At 50.0% G+C, this 21206-nt stretch overlaps 1 protein-coding gene across 4 annotated transcripts in view; it reads left to right on the plus strand.

Moving 5' to 3' along the window:
• The window catches only part of SHANK2 (SH3 and multiple ankyrin repeat domains 2), a 692308-nt gene that overhangs the window by 660233 nt on the left and 10869 nt on the right, over nucleotides 1-21206 (plus strand). For 2 of the 4 annotated variants that reach the window (XM_043971951.1, XM_043971953.1), the window contains 3 exons: nucleotides 1934-2045; nucleotides 3200-3325; nucleotides 4370-6845. In XM_043971951.1, coding sequence (XP_043827886.1) covers nucleotides 1934-2045; nucleotides 3200-3325; nucleotides 4370-6845 — 2714 coding nt within the window. Of the gene's footprint in view, nucleotides 1-1933; nucleotides 2046-3118; nucleotides 3140-3199; nucleotides 3326-4369; nucleotides 6846-21206 lie in introns of all 4 variants that reach the window. The other 2 variants (XM_043971952.1, XM_043971954.1) reach the window with 1 other exon arrangement.

Here is a 21206-nt window from a genome sequence, read left to right on the forward strand (position 1 = left end):
GGAAATACATTTTTTAAAATGAGGACCTTACATCTTACTAGAGAAGGATATACACAATCACAAAAGGTATTGAGAAGGAATATAAACAACAGGCGAATATCTGGGAAGGCTGAACTGAAGTGACATCTGAGCTGACGCTTAGATAAAGACCAAATTTCTGAAAAAGTGGGCAGAAGGAGGAAGCATAACTTGAAGAGTTGGTGAATGGCTTGTTCACATACATGGAGGTAAGAAAAGGATGTTGAGAAATAGCCAAAAGTCCAACTTAACCAGAAAGTAAGGTTTGTCCAGAGGAATCATAAGAAATAAGTCTGGGGGCAGCTAGGTGGCACAGTGGATAGAGCACCAGCCCTGGAGTCAGGAGGACCTGAGCTCAAATCCGACCTCAATCACTTGATATTTGCTAGCTGTATGACCGTGGGCAAGTCACTTAAACCCAATTGCCTCACCAAAAGCAAACAAAAACCCAACAAGAAATAAGTCTAGAAACATAGGTGGCAACCACATTTCTACAGATATAGACTGAAAACTGTATATTTCATACTCTAGGTAGTAGATAATAATTGATGGGTTTTGAACTGGGGGGTGACCTGTGCCTCAGGAATATTTTTTGCAGCTGTATAAAGTGAGGATGAATTAGAGAAGGGAGAGATGGGGAAACAGGAAAGCCAATCAGGAAGTTATTAAAGTAGTCCATGGGAGAGTTGATGAGAACCTAAACTAGGTAAGTGGAAGAAGGATACAGATGTACACTGAGAAGGTAGAAATGACAGAACCTTAACAATTGATTTTAGATTTGGGGTTAAGGAAAGCAAGAATGACACTGAAGTCAGAAATCTGGGGGATTGGGAAGAAGAGAGTCTTAAGTAGAAACAGGGAAGTTTGGAGGAATAGTAGATTTTTCAAGAAAGATAAGTTTTGCATGTGAGATGTGCCTAGGACATCCATGGGAACATATCCCATATGCAGCTGATAATGCCAGGCTAGCATTCAGGAGAAAAAACTCAAGGTTAAATATATGTGTGGATTTGGGATCCATCTGCATGCACCCATGAGAACTAAAGAGATATATAACTGAAAGGATATCAAAGAGAAGACAAAAAGGACCAGAAAAAAGTCTCAGGTGAAACCTGAATGAAGACCCAGCAAAGAAGACTGAGAAGGAGCAGTTGGAGAGGGAAAGAAAGAAGGAAAAAAGAGAAACCTGGAATATAGGAGTCCCTTACCAAAGGTTTATGGATTTATTCTTGTGAAAATCCTCCCAGAGAGAGTGGATAACAGTGTCCAAAGCTATAGAGAGGTTAAGATGGGTGAGAACTAAGACATGGCTACTGGGTTTGGCCACTGGGAGTTCACTGGTAACTTTTCATTTGAGTGATAAGACAGACAGCCAGATGTCAGGGAACTGAAAAGTTGGTGGCAGGTGAAGAAGTGGAGGAAATCTTTTGTCAATGATTCTTTCTATGACCTTGAGATCATAGGTATCTCTACCTAGAGTAGAGATAAAGGCCAGTACCTTGAGGGGATGATAGGGTCATATTTAGGAGGGGGGAAGGGCATAAACCTACTGTAAGTAGCAGAGGAAAAACTAACCAGTGAGGAGATATTGGAGACTTAGAAATGGAAGAGATGAGCTTGTCCAACAGTGGAAGAGAGATGGGAGCAAAGGAATAGAATGGGAGATGGCAGAGAGCCTGCCTTCAGGGCTTGTCTGAAGAAGCCTTTGCCAGTCAGCCCACTGAAGGTAGTGGGGCCCTTCTCAGAATCCTATTTCTAAATATGTAAAATACCTGTGTTAAATCTTTGGACTAAGAGTCCCCAGCCCCTGAGCATACTCCTCTTCCCTTTGGATGGTTTCTCTCCTGCTTTTCTGGATAGGGGCGCCCAGTCCAAGGGCCCTCTCAGCCTGACCCATGTATTCTTTGTTTCACAGTCCATTTATGAGCGGCAGGGAATTGCAGTGATGACCCCCACTGTCCCAGGAAGTCCGAAGGCCCCTTTCCTGGGCATCCCTCGAGGTACAATGAGAAGGCAGAAATCAATAGGTAAGGCATGTGGTCATTCTATTGAGAAGCAGCCCCCAGCCCACCTGAGTGGGAGCAGGGGAGACCTCCCTAAGAGCCAGGATGGGAGGAGGCAGCCAGCCAGCAAGCAGACCCCTGGGCTGCCTTCTTCCCTTCTTCCCCAGCAGCCTGCCTGCTGCCCAACCCACCAGAGCCCAGCCTTCTATTCCTGCCTAACCTCCAGGGTCATCTGACCCAGTTTCAAGTGGAATACTTAAAAATACTTGAAAGCTGTGTTACAACTTTTCTGTCTAAACCAATCCCGTAAACAAAAGACATCTTGGGCAGAATTTCCCTGATATGGTGTGAGCTCAGCATCCCTTGTGTTGGCATCAGGTCCCCTGTCTTCCAAGGTCCCAGTCTTTGCCTTCTACTAGAATTAATTTGTTGAACTCTGTCAGGGCCCATCTTGGTAAAATGAATCTGAGAGTCTTCCTTGCTCCGACTGTTTGGGCTGATCTCAGAATAAACTTAAGGAAGAGACTCTGGCTAAAAGTGGGCCCATAGACTGCCTTTTCTCTGTCTCAAACATCATCTGGGTGCCCATTAATGTACAGGGAAAGAGAAACTTTCTCATTTGAACCCAGCCCTTTTCCTAGATAATCCAGAATTCATTGAATGCATAAAAGTTCCCTAGGCCAGTGGGCAGCAGGAGCCTGTCCAGGAGACTTTAGGTCATGTGTTCTGTGTAATCAGAAGTGCCCACACAGTGCATGCACCCAAAGATGGTGTGTGGGGAGCTCTAGCTTTGTGACTCCATAGCCACTTCTCTATGTTTGGGGGACAGGGTGCTTTGCTATGTTGTTCTGAGGCCTAATCATCAAGAAATGTTTTCTGCATTCCTCCTGTTAGTGTGTGGCTTGTTTGTTAGTGGGCTGGGGTTCAGGTGGGCCACGCTGCTGAAGAGGTATATGTCCACTGACCTGCCAGTCATGGGAATGCCTTAAGCTCGTAGCATAGTGTGACCAGCTAAGTCAGAAGCAGCACTAAAGCCCTGGTGGATGATTGGCTCTGGTAAATAACCCAGTTAATAACCACTGGTTTCCTCTTATCAGACAGCAGAATCTTTCTATCAGGTTAGTGAACCTCTATAGTCTAAATCTGTAATTTCAATGTAACACCCTTTGCTCCATAAGGTGTATTCGTCAATGGTGGCTCCTTGGAAACTCAACCGTTGGCCGACGCATCTGGAGCCAGTGGTGACTCCGAGCCCTCGGTCGTCCCAAAAGCATTGGTGATGCCAAGGATGCTTTCCCCAAGGAGTATGTCCCATTGAGAATACCCTTATCGAAAGTTGTGTTTTTTTTTCCAATCAATGATTAGCTCATCATAGGAATTTATTTTTCTCAAAGCTCTCATTTGGCTCCCTCTCTGAAAACTTGCATGCCCCTGCCATTAAAAATGGTGCCTGCATCCACTGGTCTGTGCTCTGTGTATCTGCTCACTTTTCACCAGCGTTCTGTGTCCTCATTGTGTCTTCACGGTTTGGGGGATGACTGCGAAGGAAATATCCCAGCTTCCAAGCAACATGAACTTCAGTTCTTCAGTGATTTATTCTAATGTTAGGGAAGCACTTGGCCTTGTTAGGAAAGATGGCTTTGTGGCAAATTAGCAGCATTCCTGCTTAGGCTGTGGAATGTTAATATTGAAATGTGGCCCAAACCCTGTCCCTTCCCCCATCAGTATGACTTTATTGGCCCGGAGGAAGCTCAATGGGCCCCGGGATGCCATAGATTGTGGTGATAGTATAGAAGGTAGCAAGTGACAGACCACATGGCTCCTTACCCAAACCCCATTGTGGAGGAGGAGTGGGAGGACTCATTCAAAACTCTCCATGATTAGTCAGTTCAGTGGGCAAGAGAGGAGTGTTCATGAGGACGGACACCGGGGTTCCATCCAAGCAGAAAGCCAAGCTTCCAGCCAAGCGGAAGGCATCTCCCTGATGTCCAGATCAAAAGCCTTTCATGGTCTTTATGAGGCTCAGTCCTGAGAGCGACCACAGAGCCCCATGTTGGGGACCTCTCCCATTGCCTCAGTGGTTGGGGTCTGTCAGTGCTCCCTGTAAAAGCACCTCCACAAGTGTGTCAGCAATCCTGACCTTTCCCTCTTTCCCCCACAGGAGAGATTTCCTTTCCTCGCTTGACCCAAAAACGGGCCAGTTAATGACTTAGACATTGCTGTTCTCTGTGTGTGTGTTAGCACATGTACGTGTCTTATGCATGTCTTAGTTTTTTGCTGTTGAGAAGTGAACAGATAGAATCCCTTCGGATAACTAACAGTGTGTCTCTCTCATTCTCTGTTTCCAGGAATAACAGAGGAAGAGCGCCAGTTTCTGGCTCCCCCGATGCTAAAGTTCACAAGAAGCCTGTCCATGCCGGACACCTCCGAAGATATCCCTCCTCCTCCCCAGTCCTTGCCTCCTTCACCGCCGCCGCCCTCCCCAACGGCCTACAATTCACCCAAGTCCCCGACAGCCAGACCCTATGGGACAATCAAGCCCCCCTTCAATCAGAATTCCGTTCCCAAGGTCTCCCCCTCGCCGCGGCCTGAGAACATCGGCGCGGTGATGAGGGAGAAGGGCATGTATTACAGGAGAGAGCTGGACCGCTACTCCCTCGACTCGGAAGACCTGTACAGCCGCAATGCCGCGCAGGCAAACTTCAGGAACAAGCGCGGCCAGATGCCGGAAAACCCCTATTCGGAAGTGGGAAAGATCGCGAGCAAGGCCGTTTACGTCCCAGCCAAGCCCGCCAGGAGGAAGGGGATGCTGGTGAAGCAGTCCAACGTGGAAGACAGCCCTGAGAAGACCTGCTCCATCCCCATCCCGACCATCATCGTGAAGGAGCCTTCCACGAGCAGCAGCGGGAAGAGCAGCCAGGGGAGCAGCATGGAGATCGACGCGCAGGCCTGCGAGCAGCCCGGGCAGCTGCGGCCCGACGACAGTCTGGGCGTCAGCAGCCCCTTCGCGGCCGCCATCGCCGGAGCCGTCAGGGACAGGGAGAAACGGCTGGAGGCCCGCAGGAACTCGCCCGCCTTCCTCTCCACCGACCTGGGAGACGAGGACGTGGGCCTGGGCCCGGGGCCACCCGGGCCACCCGGGCCACCCGGACCACCGGCGCCCAGGACGAGGCCTCCCAAGTTCCCGGAGGAAGAGCTGTTCGGCGACGAGGACGGCCTGGGCCAGCTGCCGTCGCCCACTCCGGCAGCGGCCCCGAGGGAACCCGAGAACCATTTTGGCAGCGGCGAGGCCAGCGGCCCGAGCGACCCGGGCGGGGTGAGGACACTGAATTCTGTCCCCAAAGGCAAAGGCCCAGAGAACACTGGGACGGCGGCCAAGGCCGGGAGCTCAGGCGGCCCTGATAACTACGTCCACCCCCTCACCGGAAGGCTGTTAGACCCCAACTCCCCCTTAGCGCTGGCCCTCTCGGCCAGGGACAGAGCCTTGAAAGAAACCCAGCAGGGCCCCAGCAAGGGGGAATCGGCCAAGGCCGACCTGAACAAGCCCCTGTACATCGATACCAAAATGCGGCCCGGCATGGAGCCCTCCTTTCCCTCGGTGCCCAGGCAGAGCACCCGCGGCCCGCTGAGGAGGCAGGAGACGGAGAACAAGTACGAGCTGGACAAGGACAAGAAGGGGGACGAGAAGAAGAACATGCTCATCAGCATCGTGGACACGTCCCAGCAGAAGACAGCCGGCCTGCTGATGGTCCACACGGTGGAGGCCGCCAAGGTGGGGGACTCCCTGGAAGAGGAGGAGGAAGAGGAGGAGGAGGAGGAGGAGGAAGAGGAGGAGGAAGAGGAGGAGGGAGCGGAGGCGAGCATAGAGCCAGAAGGCTGTCCCGCCGAGGGGCCCGAAAGCATTCCCGAAACCGAAGGTGCTTTACAGGTCTCGGCCGCCGGCCCAGGCAAGGTGATGGCGGCCGCGGGCTCTGTGGACGAGCCGGTCGTCCTGCCCTTCCGAATCCCGCCCCCTCCTCTGGCGTCTGTGGATCTGGACGAAGATTTTCTTTTTACAGAACCATTGCCTCCGCCCCTAGAGTTTGCAAACAGTTTTGATATCCCTGATGACCGGGCCGCTCCAACTCCCCCTCCCACAGACCTGGGGAAGCCCAGGAAAGACCCCCCCCAGTCCCCTTCCTTCACCCCCACTCAATCAGCCAACTCCGTAGACGGTAAGAAACCGGCAGGTCTTTCAAACTGTTTGCCAGCCTCGTTCCTGCCGCCCCCAGAAAGTTTTGATAACGTCACTGACTCCGGGATCGAGGAGGTGGACAGCCGGAGTAGCAGTGACCATCATCTCGAGACAACCAGCACTATCTCCACCGTGTCCAGCATCTCCACCTTGTCCTCGGAAGGGGGCGAGACCCTGGACACATGCACGGTCTATGCAGATGGGCAGGCATTTATGGTCGACAAGCCCCCTGTACCTCCGAAGCCAAAAATGAAGCCCATGATTACCAAAAGCAATGCACCTCACAAAGACACCCTGGTAGAAGAGAACGCGGACGGCTTTGTGATCCCTCTGCCCGTGCAGGCGCCGGCACCGCCCCCTCCGCCCGCTGGCGCCCAGCCGGGGGGGACCGCCAAGGCTCTCCAGCAAAGGACCTCCAAGCTGTGGGGGGATGTCCCCGAGGTCAAAAGTCCTATTCTCTCAGGCCCAAAGGCAAACGTCATTAGCGAATTGAATTCAATCCTACAGCAAATGAACCGAGAGAAATCGACGAAACCGGGAGAAGGATTGGATTCGCCGACGGGAACCAAAACGGCTAGCCTCAGTACAAGGTAAGTAAGTGCTGGGGCGGGGGGGGGGGGGGAGCCTCACTTGGGTAGCCCCGGCGTCCCGGACCACTTGCCAGGATATCCTGCTGAGAAAACGGTCGTGAGCAAGCTTCTGGAAAGACGAGCTGCCCTATCAGGCTCCTCGGGTGCGAAATGCCCAAAGGCTTCAGTCAGGGGCTAGCACCTTCTTTCTCACGTTCACTTGTTCTCTCGTGGTCCTTGAAAGTCCAGGGATACCCTTTCTTAAAGATGGGCTGCTGTGGATCAGGGGCCTTTGCTAGGGGCTACAAGGAATTTTACCAAGCTCCCTATCAGAGCACTGCCTGCTCTTCTCAGAAACTGAGAAGAAGTGAAAAGGAGCAGCCACTGGGGTGTGGAAAGTTTGGGGGATGGGGGTATTACTCTTCCCCAATCTGATCTTGTCTGTCAGCTCGCACTTCACTACAGGAAGGGTCATCACGTGGAAGAGGAAAGGGACAGAAAGGGAGGGAGAGAGGGGCAATGCAGAAACGCACGTTTGTGTTGGATTGAGTCAGGGAAAGCTGACAGTTAGGACTGCCCACAGTGGAAGAGACTCATGGGAAAGAAATGGCCTGATCCTCCCTCGGGATAGGGATCATCCGTCAAACAAAAGATGGATGACCTCTTCTGAGGGATGTGGGGAGTGAGTGTCCTGTTCAGAAAAGACCAGGTCCTTTCTAATTCAATTCAGGTAATCAGTTTATTCAGGGGATACTACATGCCACTGTGTTGGGTGTTGAGAACACAAAGCAAAAACTAAACCATCCATCTTCTCAAGAAACTTTGATTCCACTGGGAGAAAACAGTCATCCCAATACACGAGACAACATGCCTAGAAAACTTAGGACATAAGAGCTAGGAAGTGGGGTGAGAGAAGGACAGTAATCAAGGTAGGCTTCCTGGAGGTGACATGAGCTGAACTTTCTGGGAAGCTAAGGTGCTTGTGAGAAGAGAATGCATTCCAGCCATGGGGAATGGTCACCAACATGCTGGGATTCTGGGAGGCAGGGGTTTTTGTGGCTTCAGTGACAAACATCAAGGGTTATGTACCCACTACTACTCCAATCACCACTGTAGAAGAGAGAACAGCCCGTGGTCCATTAAAGAGCATAGCTTCACAGAACCTGAGTCTGGCAGGCAGCAGCATCTTGTGCAACTCCCACATTTCACAGAGAGGACAACAGAGTCCAGGGGCAGAAGAAGGGATCCCATAAGGTCCAGCAGTGGAACTGGGATGCAGTAGTGAGTCTGCTTGGCTGGCCCAGTGCTCCTTTGAGCACCCCATGTGTTCTGACCCCTTTATCCCCTCTAGACCCAAGCCTGGGGACTAACTGGTCATCAAGGCATGGAGACTGGACTTCAAGTCTAGCTGACAGGATGAGTCCAAGCCCCTATACCTCCTGAGTAGCTGGAGATGTTTGTGCCTATGTGCATGGCTTTGGGAAATCACACATGCGCATACACACACAGCACACAGAGATGTATGTACATCCATGTACTTCTATGCATGGGTGGCCTGTTTCCTGAAGGGAATCATGGTGGCCTGATTTGGGGATTATTCTCCAGTGGTGGCAGAGGCTTTCTACCTGGCAAACACCCCAAGGGAACCCTCAGCTGAGGCTTAATACTTAAACAAATGTTTGATCCTTGAAAGGAACACTGAATATGAGATGAGAGGACCTGGCTGTGAATCCCAGCTTGGCCTCTTGCTGCTTGTATGACTCTGGCCAAGTCATTGTATTTGTCCCCATCTCAGTTCCTTCACCTGTAAAATGGGGGTGTGGGATCCTTGAAGGTCCCTTCTAGCTCTTGACTGTTCATAGAGGAAGAGTCACAACAGAAAGTTTTATCAGAAAAAAGCACTACCCTACTATTGCCTTGTCTCCAGAGGAGTCTAATCCAGAATAGCAAACAGAAGGAAAAGCACTAATAGGGAAGGAGAAATCCACATTTCCTTCAATGGGCTTAGCAGCCCAGGCATGGGGTGACCCATAAATCCTTCCCAGGCTGGAAGATGAGGGAATGGAACAAAATAGCCCCAAGGCCCCTTCCTGTGAGGCTTTGGACAAGTCTCCCTCTCTGGGCCATAGTTTCATTTCCTCTATAATACAAGAAAGTGACAGGGACAGGGTGAGATTAAAACTTGACATCAGGACACTTCCCCACCTAGGATCCCGAATTCTCAGTGTAGAACTGCTGTCTCTTGGAATTACAAGATTCTACACACTTCCCCATGAGCACAGGGCAGGGCGTTGAATGCCAGTGATCTAGCAGCAGCTCTTCCCCTACCTGTACATCCCATGGGTCTCCTTGAACAGCATCCCAGCATCACCATAGTGAGACATCACTTACAAAGTCTTACAAAGCACTTTAAAAATATTATTGGGGCAACTGGGTAGAGCAGTGGATAAAGCACCGGCCCTGGATTCAGGAGTACCTGAGTTCAAATCTGACCTCAGACACTTGACACTTACTAGCTGTGTGACTCTGGGCAAGTCACTTAACCCCCATTGCCCTGCAAAAAAAAAAATATATATATATATATATTATGCCCCATCAAGACAATGATCCTTGTACCTGGGAGGTAGTTACTATTAGTACCCCCATTTTATAGATGAGAAAAGTGAGGCAAACAGGCTAAATGACTTGCCCAGGGTCACACAGCTAGTGTCTACGGTCACATTTGAACTCGAGTCTCCTGAATCCAGACCCAGTGTTCTATCCACTCTACCACCTTCGTGATTAATTAGTGGTTATTGATTGATCCAGTCCCAGGCATATCTGAACAAAAATCTCTCCTACAACATCTCTAATAAGTGTCCATTCAGCCTCTACTTTCATTACTTGCATCCCTCCAATGATGGGGAATTCACTTCCTCCTGGGGCAGCCCTGCCACTTTTGGATAGCTCCCATTGTTAAGAAGTATTTCCTGGGGGGCAGCTAGATGGCGCAGTGGATAAAGCACCAGCCCTGGATTCAGGAGGACCTGAGTTCAAATCCAGCCTCAGACACTTGACACTTAACTAGCTGTGTGACCCTGGGCAAGTCACTTAACCCTCATTGCCCCGCAAAAAAAAAAAAAGGGAGTATTTCCTGATCTCAAGCTGTGATCTCTCTATCTCTGTCTCTATCTTCCCTTCTCCCTTCTGTCTCTTCCACTACCACTAGTTCTACCTCTCCCACCTCTCAGAACAAGTCAGATGCTCTATGTCTGGCCTGTGTGTATTTTTACTTTCATTCTGTAAGAAGCATCACTAATGCCTTTGTCCTTTATCTGTGACACTGAGGAGGCAAACAGTGCCTGCAGGGGAAGGATCCTTGGCTTTAGGGCATCAGATGGTCATAGCTTCAGGCCCATGGGCCTATGCAAAGCTTATCCTTAGGACTCTCCCTCGAGCATTTCCAAATAATGCTTCTGGGACATGAGAAGAGGCATCAGAAGTGGGTGTGTGTGAGAGCAGGCAGAGGTCTGGGCACTTGTCTGTGGCAGGCCTAGATCTTTAGAAATGCCCTCACAAAAGGTCACTGGGAAAGAGTGGCCCCACAGGTTGCCAGGCTTTGGTCACCAGAGGGTCCATAGGACCAGTGAGCCAGAGAAAGACCTTTGCCCTGAGCTGTGGCTGCATCAAGTCCAGGGCTGGAGCTCTTGTAGGGAAGGGACAGTGTTGTGCCTTTCCTCTGTAACACCCCTGGGGCCTCCTCAGATTCTCTGGGCAAGCTGGATGTTTGGCAGAGGAGTCGGATGGTGATTGGCCGAGACAGTGTCCAATCACCATTCAGCTTATTCCCTGCCTTCCTACCTCTGGACAAAGTCCCAAAGAATGGCCTGGGTGGATCCCTTTCTCCTCTGGGCCACAGACTAGATACCTGCTCTAACCATCTGTGCCCGTTAGAGCCCCCAGCATCCCTAAAGGACAGAATAAAGCTGGGGACTGAGGCTCTTGGGATGGACTGGACATGAGCCTTGAGCTGGGACCAGCAGCATGTTCTGCTCCAGGGAGGAGGAAGGCAGCTGGCACTTGCCTATTTCCATTATTAAGGAGTCCTATTCCTTTGCCTTCTTGGTTTGTGATGGACAACTGCGTGATCCCCAAGGTCCTTGATAGAGCCCAAGTTCTAGGATCCCGTGTATGTGGGCACATGTCTCACATGCACATACACGTGCACTGACACATCCTGGCCAATGAAGCCTTCTCACTTAATCACCATGAGCCTCAGTTTCCAAATCTGTTAAATGAGAGGATTTGCCTCTAGGGCGTCTGTCCTTTCCAGCTCTATTCTCCATGTGACTTTGGGCAAACCTTGGCCTCAGTTTCCTTATCTGTAAAAAGGGATGGACTCTGTGGCCCATGAAGTCTCTTCCAGTAGATTTCCGCTCCTCAGAGGGTACTTTAGAGGGGTTTTAGGCTGAGATCAGATCAGGAAAGAATCACTGCTGAAGCACAGGAAGATCAGAGGCTGAAATGCTGGGACCACTGGGGCTACAGGGATTTTGTGTTCCCCCAGTCCTTGGATTTAATCGCAGGCATGAATGAATCATTGGTGCCCATGCCAGCTCCCCACAAAGGCAAGCTAAAGCAGGGGTTTTAGGAGGCAGAAGGCCTGATCATCAAAGCCGTGCTGATGAAGGTAAAAGTCAAGGAGTCAGGGATAATTCCTGCCGCCCCCTTCAGGGAGTGAGAAGAAAGGCAGAGCCTTGGGGTACCTCCGCGCATTCTGGGAACCGCGTCCCTGCCAGGCAGCCCTGCCTCAGAGGCTGTATCTGGCCTAGTGAGGTCGTAGGGATGCTTGGGCCCCCGGGAGTCACTGGGGCCAAGAGAGAAGGGTCCGGCAGCTCCAGGTACTGGAGTCTGCTTAGAATGTGGGAGTCACAGGGAAGCCCTCATTGTGGTTTATTCCTCTGCCTTTCCTGACACACAGAACCCCAGAGAAGGGAAGGGGCCTGGGAAGCCTCTTGTCTAAGCTGGGCCTCGGATTTCCTTCTACTTCTCTTGACAAGTGCTCTTCTAGCCCCTGCTTAAAGACTTCCCCGTCTCCAGAGGCAGCTCTCGCTATGTTTGGGGACAGCTGCATCTGTTAGCAAATGGTCCCTGACCCCACCCTAAACCTAGTCCCTCTCCCAAAGGCTGGCCTGTAAGTGCTGTCCGTGCTCAGGTCTCTCCTTTGGTTCCTTCCCACCTGTCCTCAATGAGGCGATCCTGGAGGCTTCCACCTTCCCAGCTGCCCCCATCAGTAGTGTCCAGCTTATTATTGATGCCTTCCCTAACCTGTGACCCAGAGAACTGGGCTCCCAAGCAAGGCAGAAGACAGTGGAACCATCACCTCCTGATTCTTCAGAATTGTCTCTTTTTGCTTATACTTGTTTGTCCAGTGCTTAATGCAGAGGAAGGGCTTAATAAATGTCTGTTGCCTTCCACTAACACAGCCCCAGACAGCAGAAGGGTAGAGACAGTTCGGCTTCTGACTATGTCTCCCAAACACCATGCATACAGTAGATCCTAAAGCAATGCTGGCTGAATGGTATGGCTTATTTTGAACTTGGAGTCCACTAAAACCACTAGACCTTTGTCAGACAAACTGCTGTCTGCTGAATGCCTCGCATGCCTCTCCTCCCATCTAGTCCTTGCAAAGCTGATTTTTTAGACTCACATGTAAGTTGAGTTACTCCCTATTGAATTTCATCTTATGCAATTCAGCTCAGCCTATTGGATGCTTTTGGACAATGATTCTGCTCCTGAGGGGTAGGTCTCCCACTCAGCTTTGTGGGGCTGCAGATCTCCATGTCATCTGTGCTCTTATGTGATACTGAACAGCACAGGACCAAACACAGATGCCTAGGGCACTCCCCTGGAGACCTGAAGTCACCAATAACTTGTTACCTTAACTTATCCTCCCTTCGTTCAATAGCCCATCGTTGTGAGGTCTGCTGACTACTCGCTCAGCAGACACTGAGCAAGCCCCTTTCTTCAGGGAACCATGAATCCAGTGATTGCCCAAATCCCTCTTGGCCCATGGACGGGACTAGAAGTCTCACACACCCAGATACTGGGTCTGTCAAGAACAGCCCTTTGGATCATTGTCCTTTACCAAAGTCCGTTTCCTCCTTTGAACTTCACATCCTCAATAGGAGGTAGGCAGGGCCAATGCTAGGATCCCCATTTTAGAGATGAGGAAGTTGAGAAAGGAAAGGTCTTGTCATAGTTAACCTAGCCTTTCACAGCGCCAGAACTTAAACTCAGGGGTTACAGAAACCTGATATTGGAGTTGCCTGGCTCTGATTCAATTCAACTAATGTTGATTTAAGTACCTACTGTGTGAAAAGCGTATATGTACATAAAGAGTATTGAAAAGGATGGGGAGAGAAGGACTACAGCAGAAGAAAACATCAAACCAAAGCTATCCTTTCAGTTCCCATGAGTTCACCTATTATAATAGCTATCATTTAGAAAAACCTTTTAAGGTTTGTAAAGTATTTTACAACTGTTATCTAATGTGATCCTCACTTCAACCCTGGGAGGGAGGTACTATTATTATCCTATCACAGATGAGGAAACTGAGGCAGACAGAGGTGGAGTGACTTGCCCAGGATAGTATCTGAGGCTGAATTTGAACTCAGGACTTCCTGACTCCTGGCCCAGGGCTCTGTGCCCTGTCCCACTCATCTTGCCAGATCTACATTTCCAGGCAAAATCTCTCCCCTAAACACCACTTCCCCATTGCCAGATGCCTACAGAACGTCTTTTCATAAAAGTCCCATTGGTATCTTGAAATAAACCCTTCCAAAATGGAACTCATTATCTCCTCTCCTAAATCTGCTGTGCATTCAGAGCCTCCTATTTCTATGAAGGGAACTAACTGCTGCCCTTCCAGTCTCCCTGGTTCAAGATCTTTGCATTGTCCTTGACTCTGCCATCTCCCCTGCTGCTCATGCCTGAGCAACTGCCAAGTTCTGTCATTTCTGCTTCTCCAACATCTCTTGCATCCGAATGCCCCCTTCTTTCCACTCCCTCAGCCCCCACTCTGGTGCAGGACCTCATCGCCTTTCAGCTGGATGATTGTGGTTGCTTCCTCCTTGGTCTCTCTATGCCTCCAGCCTCCACTTCACTGCAAGAGAGACCACCCTAAAAACCTCACCTCGGACCCCAACATTCTTCAGTTCCACACCCAAATACTGGTGCCTCTGCCTAGCAGTTAGAGCCCTCTCGCATCTGACTCCAACCTGTCTTTCCAAACTTATTTCAAATTCCTTCCCTTCACTCATTCTATGTTCCAGTCAAGCTGGGCTAGTAGCCATTTCCAAACCAGCTTCCACCTCCTCCAGGAAGTTTTGATTGTCCTAGTTTTAGAATGTTCTTGTTCTCTCTCTCTCTCTCTCTCTCTCTCTCTCTCTCTCTCTCTCTCTCTCTCTCTCTCTCTCTCTCTCTCTCTCTCTCTCTCTCTCCAAATGATTTTACTTATCTTTACAGCTCTGCACATGCTGTTCCCCTCCCCCCTAGGAGACTATTAGTGCCTTGAGGGAAGGGACTGGTTTCTATTCTTGTCTCCAGTCCTCAGCACCTAGCACAGTGCCCTACATATAGTAAGTGTTTGATAAATGTTTGTTCTTGTGGAATGGCCATCTTTTCTTTCATTTTTCAGTCATATCCAACTCTCCATGACCCTATTTTGGGTTTTCTTGGCAAAGATACTGGAGTGGTTTGCCATTTCCTTCTCCAGCTCATATTACAGATGAGGAAACTGAGGAAAACAAGGTTAAGTGACTTGCCCAAGGTTACACAGCTAGGAAGTGTCTGAGGCCAGATTTGAACTCAGGAAGATGAGTCTTCCTCACTCCAGGCATGGTGCTTTAGCCACTACCATGCCACCTAGATGCCCATTGTTAAATAGACCAGAGTTTAAGTCCAAACTCAGCCACTAACTAGCAGTATGACCTTGGGTAAGTCATTCCTCTTTGCTGGGTCTCATGTTCCTCAACTGCTAACAAAATGGGATAGAAAGATCTTTTGACTGTGAGATACTATGAATTCTTCTAACATCTGACCTGCTATGGAGTTGCACAGTCAATGAGATCCTCTCAGAGCTAAGGGAGAACTCAGATCACCTGGGGAACCTTCCTAATTAGCTCTAGGCCTGATCATCAAAAAGATGGATAGTGAGCTCCCTGTCACTGGAATTATTCAAGCAGAAACTGTATGGTGACTTGCCACATGGGGAGAGAATTGGACTAGATCGCCTCTGAACATCTATGGTTCCGAGCAATAGCATCTCTACTGCTCCCCTCACCAATCCCAAACTTACCCATAGCTCTGTTAAATCACACAATGACGGTCTTTTGATTCCAAAGAAATCTAGTCTGGTTGCTCAGAATTCTTTCTGCCCAACCAGCACAAGCTGCCTCAGATCTGAAGAAGATGTAGTGCTCAGTGACATGGGCAAACAAGATTGCAAAGAGATCAGTGAATTCTTTCAGTAGAGAGAAGCATAACTTTGGCTTCCAAGCCTCATGCCAGTCATTGATGAGACTCAGACACAGGACCCTTGCTGTCAGTCTGTCCAACAGAGCTTGGGGCTAGTCAGGAGAACCCCCCCCAGCCAATTCCCCCTCCCAACCCTATCTCAGTTCTTGGAACCTGAGGGTGTAGGCACAGTCTACAGCGAAGGGCCAGAAACTTATGGCCAAGAGACCTGACCTGTGACCTCTATCACCCCAAGATTCTGGCCGAGTCCATCTGCCTCTTGGTGATTCAATTTCTCTATTTCTAAAACTGGGTCTGTGATCTCTGCACCACCTGCCTCATGAGCATGCCACAGTCAAGGAAATATCTCCTGATGGCTAATATCAAGAGCAAAAAGTGCCACTTCCTCCAAGCTTTAAAGACGTTACACATGTTCTCATTTCATCCTCCTAATAACCCAGCGAGGTAGAGATGACAAACAAGCCTTTTCATTCCTATTTTAAAAGTGAGGCTAAGAGAAGGATCACACAGGTGGGAGGTGTCAGAAGTGGGATTTGAACACAGGTCTCTAGGTTCCAAGTCCAGTACATCATCCCGTTGAGCCACTATGAAAACATGCGTGCCATATAGAAACCGTGAGGCGGGGTTGTAACAGGAAAGTCACATGGTGGGAGTCGGCATGTGCAGTCGATAAAAGAGATGAGGCTGGCTCAAAGTGGGGAACCCAGCATCTCCCCGATGCCCAGGCAATGATGAAAGGATGTAGAGAAAGCTGCTATCTTGTTGGGAGAACATGGACAAGATCTGCAGAGGGCCAATGCAGGCAGGCCCTAAGCGATGCCCATGAGGCCCCACAATTCCATGGCCCCCGGCACCAACGAGATCCGGCCTGCCCCGATGCCCACACTGCCTTGCTGCAGATGTCTTGGCTTTGAAAGGAGGGCAGACTCGCTCCAGGACGGGAGAAGGAGCAGTCTCATCAGAGGACTTTATCTCGAACGAACCCTCTGATGAAAGGGGGCCCCACCCAAGGTCGCATGAGTGCCGAGGAGCAGAGGCAGGATCCGCACCCAGATCCTCGCCCCCAGCGCTCGTGTTCTCGCCAAGCCGCGGCAGCTGCCTTGTCTGCCCGTCCCAAGGCTTTCTCCACATTCCCTTGATCTGGTTGGACTGTCAAAATGAACGCGTCTCTGCGAGCGAGACAGCGACCGACAAAGACGAGCACGGTCGCACGTGGGCTTGCTTTCTTTCTTCCTCTCTTTTAAAGCGCTCGCGTCTCCTTTCAGGCTTGCTCAAAGAAGATGGGGAGGGAGAAGAAGGCCGTGCTTTTTATCGGGCCAACAGATTCCTGGCTGCTCCGCCCGGGAACCGAGAGGTTGCTAGGCAACCTAATGATCGGCGCAAGCTGGAGGATCTGGCACAGAGTGATGATGAGCTGTGGGGGAGGAGGAGCACAGGCCAGGGTTCGACTCCCCCAGGGGCTTGTTCAGCCGGCAGGGGGAGTCTTCTGGGGTGGGGTGCGGGTGCAGCCCTGTGTCTGAGGGGCTGGGGCAGCTCTCCCCAGAGACCTGGACGGCAGCAGCAAGAGGGGAGCGATGGGGAGGAGGCTCGCTGTCCCCAGAGTCACTCTCGGAGGAAGGGCGGGAAGGGAATAAGCATTTATTAAGCGCCTCCGGTGCCAGGTACTATGTGAAGCACGTTTGGCAAATACCCTTTCCTTTGAATCATGGGGGGGGGGCACCTTTAGAATCAGACTCTACTTCAGCTGCTTTTTTGCCCGTTTCTCTCCTTCCCCAAAGTATGTCTCCTTTCTAAGTTATATGCCTTGTCCCCCTGTGCCAATTAGATGGGGGGGCAGGCGGAAGGAAGGAGTGGGGTTCCTGTTCTAAGCACAAGGCTGCAGTCTCACCTTTCCTCTCTGGGCATGTCTGTTAACCTCTTTACGACTTGGGTTTTCCATTGCTACTCTAGGCCCAATGGGGAGTACAGGTGAGTCAGTGATGAAAGCCCTCAGCTCACTGTGGAGTCAGAAGTCCTGGGTTCAAATCCTGCTCTTTCCTCTTCTTGTATGACCTGAGGTAGTCATTGCCCTTCCCAAAGCCTTAGTTTCCTGCTCAGTACAATGAGGAGGTTGGATTGGATGTCCTCTGAGACCATTTCCAGCTCATTGTATCTAATGAGTAAATTCTTGCCCTCAACATGGGGAGGCCTCTGCCTGCCACAAGCTACCCTCTCCTCATCCACCACCTTAGGGCAGTTGGGGTCCAACCAGGAATGATGCTCAGGCATCGCTCGCATCTCATCTCATCTCATCTCGTTGTTGCCAACCCACAGCTGTGTTTGTCTTCCTTTTTAATTCATTTTGCCATTCCACTTTGTCATTTGTTTTCTTTGCTCTCACGGTCGCTGGAAACAGAAGAGGGTCGTGCTGACTACACGTAAGTGGTGCCTATGCCGCGTGACTCTGTCTCTCATTCTCTCTGGTCCCCCGGGTGCTGGGGGGGGGCCTCCTCTGCACTTCCTCACCCAGAGCCAGAAACCAGGGCCCACAAAGAGCCTTGGGTTCCTAAGCAACTCCCTCTTTATCCAGCTCAAAACCACAAGCCTTCTTAACTTTCCATCCTAGAGAACAGCAACAACGATATCTGTTGTTTCTGTAGTGTGTTAGAAAGGTGCTTGATGGATATCGTTCACTTGGCCTACAAGGTTGGGCACGATCGGCATGGTTAGTGCCATTGTACAGATGAGGGAGTTGGGCTAGATGACCTCATCGAGTCCTAGACAAAATCCTTCTCTGGGACTTAGACAAAGGCTGTAATAATAACGCCATTTTCTGGAGAGAAAGAGGTTGGGAGAAGTCAAGGGATCTACCCATGGTTGCACAGCTAATGAGTGAGGAGCCTGGATCTCCTGAGCCAGGTCCAAAGCCCTGACTACTACCCACGACATGCAACAGAAGGATGACTTCCATGGGCTGCTTCATGCTGGCTTTCTGAAGCATCCGCAGCCCAGAGAGGGCCCACTAGAGGACACATACCTGTGTGCTGATGCATTTTCTGGTAAAGGAAACAGATTTGTTACCTTTAAGATGGAAAAAAAAGTCCCTCTCCCAAAGACCGGCTCCCCAGGAGTTGATCATGGTGCCACTTTGACTTGCAAGGAGGTGTCCAGTGGAGTGTCCCAGGCAGCTACACTGGGCTGGTGATGACTTTTGTCAGTGACTTGGAATAGAGGCATAAGTGGCCTGCCTCATCATCAAACTTACAAATGACATAGAGCTGGAAGCAACGGGCAAGCCACTGGCTCACAGAGTCAGGGATCCCAAAGTACCTGCTATGTGCCAGGAACTGTGCCAGGCATTAGAGAAACAAAAATAAAATTGATACTCTTTCTCCGCTCAAGGAACAGACACTCTACTAAGGGGATAAATGTGGGGTCCCAAGTAAGTAAAGGAAGGGAAGGTTCAGGCAAGAATCCTGGGCTACATCTAGGAAGATGAAACCTTTCTGTATATCTGGTGTATTCCTCTGTGTGTGTGTGTGTGTGTGTGTGTCCATGTGTGTGTGTGTGCACATGTCTCTACAGGTCATCCCAAGAGTCCTGGAGCCACCTTAAGCTTTCCGGGCTTAGGATTGGCCCAAGACTGAAACCTTGGGGACAGCCTGAGATGGCTACATATGATATGATACATGTGATATATGTGATAGAGCAACGTGATCTATCATTGTGCTTGTTGCATCATATATAATGCTCTCATTTAGAGAGCACGTTGAGGTTTGTGCTTTACAAATGTTGGCTCACTCAAGCTCACAACAACCCTAGGAGGCAGGTGCTTTATTATCCACATTTTACAGAAGAGGAAACTGAGGCAGGCGGAGGGGAAGCCTCCTGCCAGGGGTCTCCCAGCCAGCAAGCATCTGAGGCTGGGTTTGAGTGTGCACTTTGGCACCCCCTAGCGATTGCTCATGTGTATACATGGCAACATGATTAGTGGACAGAGTCCAAGCCTGGGACTCCCATGTGAAGATCCAGGCCCAGGTTGGGGGATGTCTCTCTTCATCTGACATGTGCTAACGGGGTGACCCAGAGCGGGTAGCTCAACTGTAAGTTGCAGAGGCATTGTATGGAGGGAGTTTCCACACTGATGCAATCACTGCACACGAGGGACCTGTGCATGCCACGTGTGTGTGTATCTTTACTGGACTATAGTATGAATGGAAAGTCTTCCACTTTTGCTGAAAAAGAAAGACACCTTCAGAAATAACAAGTGTGAGAGATGGATACACGGCATTCTCTGAACAAATAGCCTAGGAGGGCTGCAGGATGCCCCGCAAGCTGTGGGAGTCAGCATGGTATAACGCTGCCCAGAGAGCGGGCAACAGTTTGTCTGGGCCAAGAAGGGCAGAGCTTGGCCCTGGACAATGCGTTCAGCACTCGGGAAAGCCCCTGGTAAGTCTGAACAGGACAACTGAGAGTAAACACAGAAGGAGCTGAAGCAGCCAGGAGCAGGGAAGACTTGGGGAGGCCAGGAGAACACCCACGTGGTCTCTGAGGTCACCATCTGAAGCTCTGAGAGGGGCTGGCCTTGCTCTGTCTGGGCCTGAGGCCACACCCAGGAGCCATGGGGCAAAGGTACCCGTGGCAGGTCTGGGCTGGACTTTAAGAAAAACTTGCTGTCAGTGAAAGTCATCCCATTGTGGAAGGGGGTGCTCAGGGAGCAGGAGACTCCCCCTACCTGGAGGTCATCAAGCACAGGCTTGTCAGGGATCCTCTAAAAGGGGTCATTCATCAGAGCCCCTCTGGGGTCCCTTCCAAACCTGAAATTCTGTGAATCTGCTGGAGCAAATCACTCCATGGACAGGGAGGAGCTTGGCTTAATCCTTATTTGTCTCCAAATGGTAAAACTTCCCTATAATGATGAAGATGGGGACAGGGAGGTGAAGATGACAGAAGGGAATGGAGAGGGGGTGCATTCATTTGTGAACTGGGGCCTTTACCTGAAGTGCCAGGGGTTCCTGGAAGAGAACAAGAACCTTGATTCGAAGGGAATTTAGGTGCTATGAAATTATACTGACCAAGCTTATCCCTGAAGAAGAAGAAACGGTACCTTCCCTTCTTTGAAGAGGTGGGGGATCATGGGTATGGAATAGTGCATACATATACTATCAAACTAAGTTAATGTATTACTTAGTTTTACTGACTTGCATTTTTCCTTATTTTTTTTCTTTTTTCTGATGGCTGGAAAGGAGGAAGCATAGCTTTGTAAATAAAGCTAGTCCAAAAACAAAAGACAGGAATAATTTAATTGATTTTTAAATAATGGGATTTAGGGGCAGCTAGGTGGTGCAGTGGATTAAAGCACCAGCCCTGGATTCAGGAGGACTTGAGTTTAAATCCGGCCTCCAACACTTGACACTTACTAGCTGTGTGACCCTATAAAAGTCACTTAACCTCTATGCCTCAGTTTCCTCTTCTGTAAAACATGGGGATAATAATAGCACCTATGAATAGGTTTGTTGTAAGAATCAAACTAGATGATATCTGTAAGGCACTTTACAAACTGGAAATGACTTCATAAAGGGTAGCTAGGTGGCCCAGTGGATAAAGCACCTGACCTAAAGTCAGGAAGATCTGAGTTCAAATCCAGCCTCTGACACATACTAGCTGTGTGACCTTGGGCAAGTCCTTTAACTGCTGTTCACCTCAGTTTCCTCAACTATAAAATGGGAGTAATAATGGCATCTCTTTCTTAGAGTTTTGAGGATCAAATGAGATAATATTTGTAAAGTGCTTAGCCCAGTACCTGGCACATAGTTGGGGCTTAATAAAGGCTTTCTTCCTTCCCTCCCTTGTTTCCATCCTTCCTTTCTTCCTTCTCTTTCTCTC

The sequence above is a fragment of the Dromiciops gliroides genome, chromosome 6, assembly GCF_019393635.1.
Source record: "Dromiciops gliroides isolate mDroGli1 chromosome 6, mDroGli1.pri, whole genome shotgun sequence".
Classification (NCBI taxonomy): domain Eukaryota; kingdom Metazoa; phylum Chordata; class Mammalia; order Microbiotheria; family Microbiotheriidae; genus Dromiciops; species Dromiciops gliroides.